The 11358-nt window shown below is 39.9% G+C and overlaps 1 protein-coding gene and 1 pseudogene across 1 annotated transcript; one reads left to right on the top strand and one right to left on the bottom strand.

Moving 5' to 3' along the window:
- The first annotated feature begins 1369 nt into the window (after nt 1-1369).
- Nucleotides 1370-2335, top strand: LOC129339883 (olfactory receptor 6X1-like). Its single transcript, XM_054994457.1, has one exon. It carries the CDS (start codon nt 1370-1372, stop codon nt 2333-2335), a length of 966 nt encoding a protein of 321 aa, XP_054850432.1.
- A 6157-nt stretch (nt 2336-8492) lies between these two features.
- Nucleotides 8493-9459, bottom strand: LOC129339882 (olfactory receptor 6X1-like; annotated as a pseudogene).
- Nucleotides 9460-11358: the final 1899 nt, after the last annotated feature.

Below are 11358 nucleotides of genomic sequence, written 5' to 3'. Positions count from 1 at the left end.
AAACCAGATTTCCCAAGTTTGACTATACTATACTGTTTCATTTCACTGTTTTTTCTTTAAAAAAACTGTTCTGGATATCCTAATAGCCTGAAAATGATATATTTTAAGATCATAAACTAGCCTTAGCCTGTTTACAGAAAGGAAAAGGTGAATTCTGTTGAGAGATTTCCACGGCTCCATCAAACAGCTTTTCCCTAGTTATTGAAATGATGATATACCCACGGGTATCTATGTAAAATATTTCAAGTGAACAAGGTATATGCTTTTTTTAAATTTTATTTTTGATTTTTTTGACAATATGCAACAGTAAAAAACCACAAATATATAACCATATAACTATATAAACAGTATGAATATAAACATGTGCTCGAGACAGCATATCAATTGCCTTGGCAGTATTTACAATATATGTGGTAAAGACAATGAAAGAACATAAAATGTAATAAATTGCTATAACTTTGAGTTTGTCAGGTATTGACTGCAAGTATTTGCTTTGCTTTTCCATATAGTCCAGAAAAGACCACCATTTCTCATAGAAATTGGATTGGAAGTTCTAGTTCTCAGCGGTTAAGATTCGGTCTGTGATTTTCTCCATTGTGAGAAATTCCCACAATTTATTAATCCAAGGCTGTATTGTGAGTGGGACTTTGGATTTCCATGATTTTGTGATTAAGGATTTAGCCGCACTGATCATAATTTAAATCAGATCTTTTCGGACTATAGGGATGTCCTCCTTTCCCCACAAATTAAGAAAAACAAGTTCAGGACGTGGTTGAATGACATACCCAGTTATTTTCCCAATCATGTTGAAGATCAGGCTCCAATAATGTGAAAACAAAGGGCAATTCCACCAACAGTGGAAAAAAGAGCCTGTTTGTTTGCAGCCACGCCAGCATTGTGGGCATATGAAGGATTTATGTAGTGTAGCTTGAGTGGGGTTAGGTACCATCTGTGCATGATTTTTCTGAAGGTTGTTCTGATATAAATAGCATTAGTGGAGCATATTTTTGAGGACCAAGTTTGTTCCCATTGTGAGTATATGTTTAATTTGAACTCGGAGAATACTCCCGGGTTAAGCTGAAAACTGCTTTCCTAGACTGAGTTTTTATATCCAGCCTTCAGTCTGTTAGGCAATCAGAAGACCAGTTTGTGCGTTGATTTGAGATATAGGACAAAAGTGTCAATGTTAAAGAGAACTTTTGCTTTACACTTTAGATGACCCTTACCTTCAGCTGTTCCTCTCCCCGTGGTAATCTAAGTCAGTTCAATTCCTTAAACATATAACCTTTCTTTTTCCATGAAGCTACTACAGATTCCAATCTCAGCCATTCCAGAGGATTCGCTGTTTGACTTTGCAGTTATGGAGGTGATGATGAACACAACAACAGTGACGGAGTTTATTCTACTGGGTATTCCTTTTCTGTATGAGCTACACCAGATTTTCTTTGTTGTCGGTTTATTTGTCTACATTATAGCCATTCTGGGGAATGGATTTATCCTCTATATCGTTGCTGTCGAGCCAAGACTTCAGACTCCCATGTACATCTTCCTGAGCAACCTGGCTTTCCTGGAGATCTGCTACACCACAACTGTGGTACCCAAGCTGCTTCAGACATTTGTACAAACAAGGACCAAAATTTGTTTCCACTGCTGCCTGGCCCAGAGTTTTTTATTTTTCATATTTGGTGGTTCAGAACTTTTAGTCCTAACAGCAATGTCTTTTGATCGTTATTTGGCTATCTGCAAGCCACTTCAATATCCAATGATTATGACTAAGAATGTCTGCATTCAGTTGTCCTTAGCTGCTTGGTATGTCTCATTCATAACTTTGTTTTTTCAGTTTCTTGTTTTTTGGCAGATGCCCTTCTGTGGACCCAATGTTGTTGATAACTTCTTCTGTGAGTCTGCTGCCATGTTTAGTCTTGTATGTACTGATACGCACTTTAGTGAGTTTGTGGGATTTCTATTTGCTGTCCTAATGATAGTTGTGACTTTGATCTTAACTATAGTATCATATGCCTATATTATCTCCACTGTAATGGTGATCCCTTCAGCTGCTGGGCGCAAAAAGGCTTTTTCTACCTGTACATCTCACCTGATTGTGGTGTTTATATTGTATGGGGCACTGATAGCCATGTACGTGAGGCCCAGTGTGCACTCCTCTTCTCGTATAACCCGAGTTCTAGGAGTCTTGAACACTGTCTTTATTCCAATGCTAAATCCTTTCATATACACAATAAGGAATTCAGAAGTCAAAAATGCTGTTCGAAATATGATACATAAGAAGAGACAGTTGCTGAACAATGATTTTTTAAATGTGTTTAAAAAAGGTTAGTTTCTAATATTGATGACATGAGGACTCCATAATCAAGACACATACAGATACGCATCTATTCAAATAATAATGTAGTGAAATGAGTGGAGTAGAAGTTGCCATTTTCTTTTGGAAAATGTAAGATGGTCAGAAATTGATCACTTCTTTGTGGTTCAAATGAAGTTACAAAGCTACCTTGTCGAAAACAGTCTATTTTCTCTCATGATAACCACATATTGTGATTGCTCTCAGCAATCCAGGAAGAGAGATGCCCAGAGGGCAAGTTTCTATTCCAGTAATGGTAACAATATTGTTTCTACATTCTCCAACTACCACAAGATCAAGTCCTAGCTGTTGGCATTTGCTTCCTCTTTGCTATCCCTAAGAAGACCAGGTATGCTTTCTGCCTTTGAAAAGACCAGCTGGCCACTTTGTGAGTCAGTTTGGTGTAGTGGTTAAGAGCATGGGACTCTAATCTGAAGATCCAGGTTTGATTCCCCTCTCCTCCACTTGAAGCCAGCAGGGTGACTTTGGGTCAGTCACAGCTTCTTGGGGCTCTCTCAACCCCACCCACCTCACATGGGGATTGTTGTGAGAATAATAATAGCACACATTGCAAAGTGCTCTGAGAGCAGCATTAAGTTGTCCTGAAGGGTGGTATATAAATTGAATGTTAGTTTTATTATCTGTTGGTACCCTAATTTCTGTGGATGAGGTACCGTGATGTGTTTTATATGCTTTGTCTGTATTATTTGATGATGATGATGATGATGATGATGATGGAGTACATTAAGGTTTTTAATAACCCAGTTTGATTTATAAATCCTGAATTCTGAATTCAGAAAACAACTTTCAGCAGCGTAGCCTATTCAGCAGATCTGAGTTAAGTCTAACAGCGGGACACACAGAAAAGGACAACTGTGGAGAAAGCAGTGACTATATTTTTTTTCTGAAAATATCAGTACAATCTAAAACAATTTCTATTGCCTAATAAAGGCCTTTTAAAAAACATTCAAGGAACTTAAAATTATTGAGCATATGTTCTATTTGAGCGGAAGAGTATTCTCCCATAACTGGTCTTAATACAGTATGCAAATGACAGGAGGTAAGAGAATCTCTCTAGAATTAATAATAATAATAATAATCACATTTGATTTATATACCGCCCTTCAGGACAACTTAATACCCACTCAGAGTGGTCAAGAAAGTATGTTATTATTATCCCTACAACAATCATCCTGTGAGATGGGTGGGGCTGAGAGATCTCTGAGAGAGCTGTGACTGACCCAAGGTCACCTAGCTGGCTTCAAGCGGAGGAGCGGGGAATCAGATCTGGTTCTCCAAATTAGAGCCCCACCACTCTTAACTACTACACCAAACTGGCTTGTAATTTGATTGTACAACAAGTTTTGGGTGCATAGCCACACTTGGTCCGTAGCACAAGAGCAAAATTCAGGTCCAGTAGCACAGTAAAGACCAAATAGATTTCCAGGGATGAGCTTTCAAGAGGCAAAGTTCCCTTAGTCATGCATGGAATGAGAAAAAATAGGAGTCTGCAATCCAGGTAGAGGGTGGGAGACAAACAATTACATCCTAAGCACAGTTACTCCAGTCTAAGCCTGTTGAAATAAATGCGATTAGACTGGAGTAACTCTGCTTAGGATTTCACTGAAAGATTCCTACTTTTTGCCAATCCATGTATCTGAGGAAAGGAGCATGGACTCTCAAAAACTCATACCCTGGAAATCTAGTTGGTCTTTAAGCTGCTACTGGATCCAAATCTCTTTGATTGCAAAAGGCCCTGGTATACTAGAATAAACATACATTTTGCAATCCACTTTAGAAACCATGATTGCTGACCTAAGTCATTTTCCATTGACGGAAGTTAATCATTAGGTCTTTTCTAGACTATAGGGATGAGCTGGTGATTTCATGCAACGTGGTAATGTTAATTAAACTATTATGCATTTGGTTTTTATACATATAAGAGCAAATGTTTCTTCGTTTATTCACCGTTTCTCATGGGAGTTGCTTCCAAGATGCTAAAATTCTCCCAGGCCAAGCAACAAGATTCATTAAAGAAGGTACAAGCAAACTAACCTATGAATAGTGGGATGGGTTGCTTCCCTTCCATAGAAATGGAGATAGAATTTTAAGTATTTTTTAATGGAGAGTAACCGAAATCTGGAATGAACAATCCTAATAATAAATATATATAAAAAAAGAGACATATAAAAAGTGGTGGGATGAAAGATATCTCCTTGAGGGTTGGATTTTGGCTCTCTTGTCTATTCACTTGATACAATCTTCACTAAGGGTTCAATCGATAACACCATTACACCATTACACAGGGCTTTTTTTGGAGGGAGGGAACTAGGTGGTGGAATTCACTGGGTTCTATACGCGTGCATGCTCCAGGGACCGTGCAATGACATCACTTCTGGGAAATGATGGGCCCATGGCCAAAATGGGGCCAAAACTGCTCAGATTGGGCCTGAATCAGCATGGAATGGGCTGCTGCTGCATGAGGTAACCCCCAGCAGGCAGTGGGCCAATCCTGGCCATTTGGGGCTCAAAATGGCCAAACAAATCTTTAAAATTCCTAATTATGAGTGTATTTTTAAGAGATGCCAGAACGCTGTTTCATGGTGATCCAGTTGACAAAAATTTATTTATTTATTTATATGTATTGCAAGAGACCCTTATGAGCACCTTGGCTAATTTAACCACACATTTCATAGTTTTTCATTTCTTTTTAAGCTACTTGACAGAGAGTCTGCCAGGACTGCTATCCACAGTAACGCCATATTGTTTTCTGATGCTTTCTCACTCTGTAGTTTTCCAGTGTTATCTCTCTGCAGGTTCACAGCCAGCCAGCTGTGTTCCCAGGAAGGCCTTATCTACCAGGAGTAGTCATCGGCCTTGGAGGAGCTTCCTTCGCCTTCCCAGGCATCTAGTGTAGCTGGGCAATGGGGGGGGGAGGAAAGGAGGTTTTGATATATTGCAACATGTAACTAACACGTCATTCTCAACAAAGCTTTATGTTCAACCAGAAGCTTTCTAGCCTTTGGGTTAATTATGGACACCTGTACTTTGAATAGAATCTCTCAATAAAGAATCTGTTGACTCAAAAGACCTTGGATTTCTTGCTGCAAGCATTGGGAGATGAAAACAGAGTAGCGTTCCATAACCTGACAGAGTCTTTCAGGACTGGGCTTCACCCAGTTCTTAACCCAGTTCTTAGCCTTTACTACTGGAAACCTTCCTATTTCTTGGCTATACTCTGTGAGCATTTAATCCCATAGCTAAATTATGACTTGGGTCTCTTAATTCCTCTTTTCCCATTTATTCTCCATAATCCTAAAATCAGTATCTTCCTCTCTTTTTAAGATTCTGGTGTCAGTATGTTTTGATTAAAGAGATTCAAAGAGAGAAGGGATAAGAAGGAAGGTACAACAAAATTCCAGCATTTCACTTTGGAGATGCATGGAGGCAGGGGTCATTTCGTAAAAAAAGAGCTACAGGAACTTATTAGCATAATTCATTAGCATATGCCACACCCCTTGACATCACCTGAAGTGCATCATTAGCATAACTGATTTTCATATGCCACACCCCCTGACATCACCTATCCTGGCTTTTTTGGACCCAATCCTGGCCATTCAGGGCTAAAATTGGGCCCAAAATGGCAAAGAGGCTGAAAATGGCCAAAAAGGGACCCAAAACGGTCAGGATCAGGCTGCTGCTGAGTGGGAGAGTGATCCACCACCCATCAGAGGCCGAATCCAGGCTGTTTTGACCCCAATCCAGTCCAAAACGGGCTCAAAACAGCTGAGAATCAGGTGGACGGGGACACCTGTCATGTGACCTCTTTGGGGAACTGCCGGAACTGTGTTCCTGTGCATTCCCCCTCAAAATAAGCCCTGCATGGAGGCAGGCACTGCCTTCCATACCTTCCTATACTCCTCCTAGAGCACTACTCTGCAATGTGTAACTCAAAATAATTGTAAAGGCCGATGTCACCAAAAGGTGCATTGATTTCTACTGGAAGAGACAAATGAAAGAAAAGCTCCTCCTTTCAAAGAGGAAAAAATAATTCAGAATAAATCATGGGCTAAACCTAAAAGGGTGGAGTTTGGAAAATAACAACGCTAGTTTGGAGTCCTAGTTTGGACTCTCAAAGCTTCAGGTTCCCCCATTACACCAGACTCCTAAAAAGGGAAGAAGAAATTGATTGTTGGGTTATGGGGAGGAAATGGATAAAGAGGAAATAAGAGACCCAAGTCCTGATTCTGCTTTGGTAGGATTAGAGAAGCTAACATTGATTTCTTTTTGAAAAGAGAAATGAAAGAGAAACACCTCTTTTGAAAGAGGAAAAACCAAATAAATCATTGGCTAAACCTAAATGAGCAGATTTGGGGGGGGGGGGGAGAAATTCCCCTTCCCATAACAACACTAGTTTGGGGTCCTAAGCTCCTAAAGCTTCAGGCACCTCCATTATACATTATTCAAGTGATGTAATTGACAGGGAAATATTTAACTTATAAAGAAGTTTCTTTCTTTGGTTGACCTGATCCTGCTTCGGTAGGATTAGAGCCACTTCATAAGCTATCTTTCCAGCCTTCTAGCCTTCCCAGTCCCTGCCTAACTCCCAAATTGAGTATGATCCCGTTACCTTCTGAACAGATCACAAATACTTTGTTTCTGCTCTCCAGAAATGATAAATTAATCTAGTAAAGGCCTGAGCATGTACCAATAGTAGCTACTCAACGAGCCATGGTAGAGACACTGCTGCAAAACAGTTCAATGTCCTATTAGTTTCAAAATAGAATCAAAGCATCGATGTGCTCAAATGACAGGGTTTGACTTGTGTGAACATAGGCATTCTCTCCAATGCAAATGACTTCATACAAATGACTTCTCTAAAGCACCCATTCACATGCAATTTAATCTTGAAGATACAGAGGTTTTCTGAACATTTTAGAGAATCTTAAGTTTTTGAAGAGAAAAAAGATAGATAGATAGATAGATAGATAGATAGATAGATAGATAGATAGATAGATAGATAGATAGATAGATAGATAGATAGATAGATAGATAGATAGATAGATAGATAGATAGATAGATAGATAGATAGATAGATAGATAGATAGATAGATAGAAGGTTTATTGTATACAGCCATAGGCCATTACAAGTCACAAACAACAAACAGAACAGAAACAAGTGTGAATAAAATTGATGTGACATGGTCAAAAGCATTAAAATTTAAAACTAGATACATGGTCAAATCATTAAAATTTAAAACTAGATACAGCCATTAAACCATTTCCAGTTGTCAAGTTCATATAGGGCAATAAAAGTATACACAGTTAAAACAGTAAAGACAATACAAATCCCCAATGTACAATATTAATGTTATCCCTTAAGTACAGCAAAAGAAAAATACAACTTTGGCTATCTTTGTTTCACTGCACTTATACATGAATTAATTCCCTTCTCTGTACATTTCCTAATTTCTGAGTTCTCGCATGACAATACTATTTTCCAGCCTTTTCAAACACATTTTTAAAAGCTGTGTTCAGCAACTGTCTCTATCTATGTATCACATCTTGACAACTTTTTTGATCTCTAGAGTCCGTATTATGTATAGGGAAGGGTTTGACATTATGATAAGGACTACGTCTAAGATTAGTTCTCTGTTTATGTGAAAAGAGGAAAGGAGATCGGGCCTTATAAATGGCAATCAGCACCACATAAAATATACACACATGAGCAGGGCCAATTCCAGACGGCCCTCCGCATCCCGAAACGTTGCGCGACGTCGTGCGTCGTCATGCGGAAAACGCGAAATATTGCGTTTTCTCGCACGAGTTTTGCGTGACCTCGCACAAAACTCACGCAAGAAAATGCGATATTTCGCATTTTCCGCGCGACGACGTGTGACGATGCGCAACGTTTCGGGATGCGGAGGGCCGTCTGGAATCGGCCCAGGTGAGATGTACAGGTAGAACATGCCTTCTTGCATCCATCAGTTGAAGGAATGTGTATTACAGGAGAGCTGTAGTACAGACATAAGACATAAAGGTGGGGCACAAGGTCACAATAATCAATAAGACAGCTGAGGAAAATCCAACATGATTCGTAGGCTCTGATCTAAGAGTTCTCTTCTCACTATTATTATTTTTTGAAAACATTTAAAAAATCTTCATTCAGCAACTGTCTCCTCTTATGGACTGCATTCCTGACAGCTGCCTTCACTTCTGTATTCCTTATAGTGTAAATAAAAGGGTTCAACATTGGAGCAAGGACAGTCGTCGGTACTGCTAGTACCCTGGTGAAGCGAGATGAGGAATGCAGGTTGGGCCTCACATACATGACCATCAGTGCTCCATACAATATAGTCACCACTATCAGGTGAGATGTACAGGTGGAAAAGGCCTTATTGCGTCCCTTGGCTGAAGGAATGTGCATTATGGTGGAGATGATATAGACATATGACACTATGGTCAATATCAAAGTCAAAATAACAATTAAGAAAGCACTGAGCAATCCCAGAATTTCATTGAGGTGTGTATCAGTACATGCAATGCTTAATATGGGAGCGGCATCACAAAAGAAATGATCAACAACATTGGAAGCACAGAAAGGCATCCTCCATACAAGAAGACATTGAAAAAAACATGATTATGGATGATGAATACCAAGTGGCCAAGGACAATTGAATGCAAACATTCTTGGTCATGATCATTGGGTATTGGAGTGGTTTGCATATAGCCAAATAACGGTCAAAGGACATCACGGTAAGGATTAAAAGCTCAGTACCTCCCAATGAGAAGTAGAAGAAGGTCTGGGCCATACAGCAACAGAAACAAATCGTGGTCTGTGTTTCTATAAGTGTTTGTAGAAGTGTGGGCACTACGGTTGTGGTGTAGCAGATCTCCAGAAAAGCCAGGTTGCTCAGGAAGATGTACATGGGAGTCTGAAGCTTTGGCTCAATGGCTACAATGGCTAAGATGAACACATTCCCTATGATGGTTGTGATATACATGAGCAAGCCCACGACAAAGAAGAGTCTGTGTAAATCATGAAGAAAAGGAATGCCCAGTAGAATAAATTCAGTCATGGCTGATGTATTCCTCATCGCTCTGGTGGCTGCAAAACACCAATAAACCCTCTCAAATAATTCAGAATCCAGACAAACCAAACTTTCTACCTTCATGTGAACAACTGAAACTTTTTAGGTCACCCAGTACAGTGTAGTGCCACAGTCAGAATGCTGGAGTAGAACTTGGGAGATCCAGATTCAAATGCATTCTGGTCCTTGGAACTCATTGGGTGACCCTGCGCATACCCATACCATATAATTAGTCTGTCATATAAATAGCCATCAATGAAGAAAAAGAAATGCTGAGATTGTGTTATCGCTCAACATTGAAATTCCATTGTATATATAAAATTACTCATCATTCAAATGATAAAATTACTCGTCCTTCAAATGATAACTACTCACTTGGTCCCAAAGTAGGAAATCTCTCTCCGTGATTTTGTATCCATGACTGTTACAAAGGATTGTCTTTCCACACTGAGATTCTGTAGAATTCACTAGAGCTGGATGTGGGATTGACTAATCCTTACAAGGTATGTTAGTCTACATCTTGCACTTCCTCGGTTTTCAGCATTTCCTGAAGAAATAATGAATAGTGACCAATGATTTAGTTACGTGCAATGATTAGAAACTTTCTGCATTTGTCCCTCTATATTCCTAGCTTATAAAGTCAGGAATATAGAATCCTCTTCAGAAATAAAAGCATTTTAAGAAATACAGGCACTTTTTCCCTTCGATCATCTCAGCATTCAAATTGTCTGAAGAGTTCTTTACAAGAATTTTCACTTCCAAGAATCTGCTTGTCCAACCCTGCTATTACTAAGGACAATGGTTTTATACGAGTGTCAGAAAAAAGCATCTTTATTAATGCAATATTTCTCATGGGAATGACTTGGCAGAAAGTTCTTCCATACCAATTAACAGAAGTCACTACAAAGTTACAGATCTAACTTTACAAAAGCAAAACAAAACTGATTATAGTGGGATGGTTGCTTTTCTACAGAAAAAAATGTTCAACCATTTTTTTTGGAATTTTAAGATATTCTTAACAGCTATAGGTGTAATCCAAATACAGAAAGAAATAGCACTAAGGGCATTTAATTTTGTGGAGGATCATGGCCCATGTTCAAAAACAGATTGCTCATCACTAGAAGGGATCTGTGCAACAAAATTCCCAAGCCATAAAAATAATGTGGGAAGTCGGCTCACCCGGCAGCAGCGTAGCTGTCATGCCGGGAGCCGTCCTTTTATAGCCCCGCCTGGAGGAAGAGACAGGCTCCCTTTCTGGGCATCCGGGGCTTTGGCCAGGGGTGTAGCCAAGGGTCGTTTTCAGGTGGCTCCACTTCCCCTAGCAGTCAGTTGCTTCACTCACTCGGCCAACCCACATCACCCTGTTTTAGTACGGGATTAGCCGGCTGCTGTGTCCAGAGCCAGGTAGGATTTTTTTTTACCTTTTTCCCTGATTGGCTTTTGGGAAAGGGTTTTGGTTTTTTTTGCCTATCTGGCACTAATGGCAGTTTTTCGAGGTGTTGGTTGGGTGGTGCTATTTGGTCACATCACTAGCAGAAGAGTTTTGGGAATAGGGTGTTGGCTGGTGAGCACCCAGTGGTACTTCCCCATGAGTGGGGAACAGGGTCTGCCATCAGTGTGGTATGCTTCTGGTGGCTACCATAGTACAGGCAGATGCCTGTGGGGATCCCCAGGGAAAAGGCCTTCCCTCATACTGTACGGCTGGGGCATTAGGCCCTTGCTGTGGTTTATGTTTAATAGTCATGTTAATAAATGGCCCTTTAATTCCAAGCCTGTGTCTGTCTCTTCATTCTGGCTGGGGCTGCAAAACCTGTTTTTGAGCTTTACTTGTGGCTCTCTCAAATGTAGATGCTAGTTTCAAGCAGAAAACATGCCACTGCAATTTGGGTGATATTTTATTATAAAACA

This window comes from Eublepharis macularius, chromosome 12, assembly GCF_028583425.1.
Source record: "Eublepharis macularius isolate TG4126 chromosome 12, MPM_Emac_v1.0, whole genome shotgun sequence".
Classification (NCBI taxonomy): Eukaryota; Metazoa; Chordata; class Lepidosauria; order Squamata; family Eublepharidae; genus Eublepharis; species Eublepharis macularius.
This window is presented reverse-complemented; position numbering and strand designations above follow the sequence as displayed.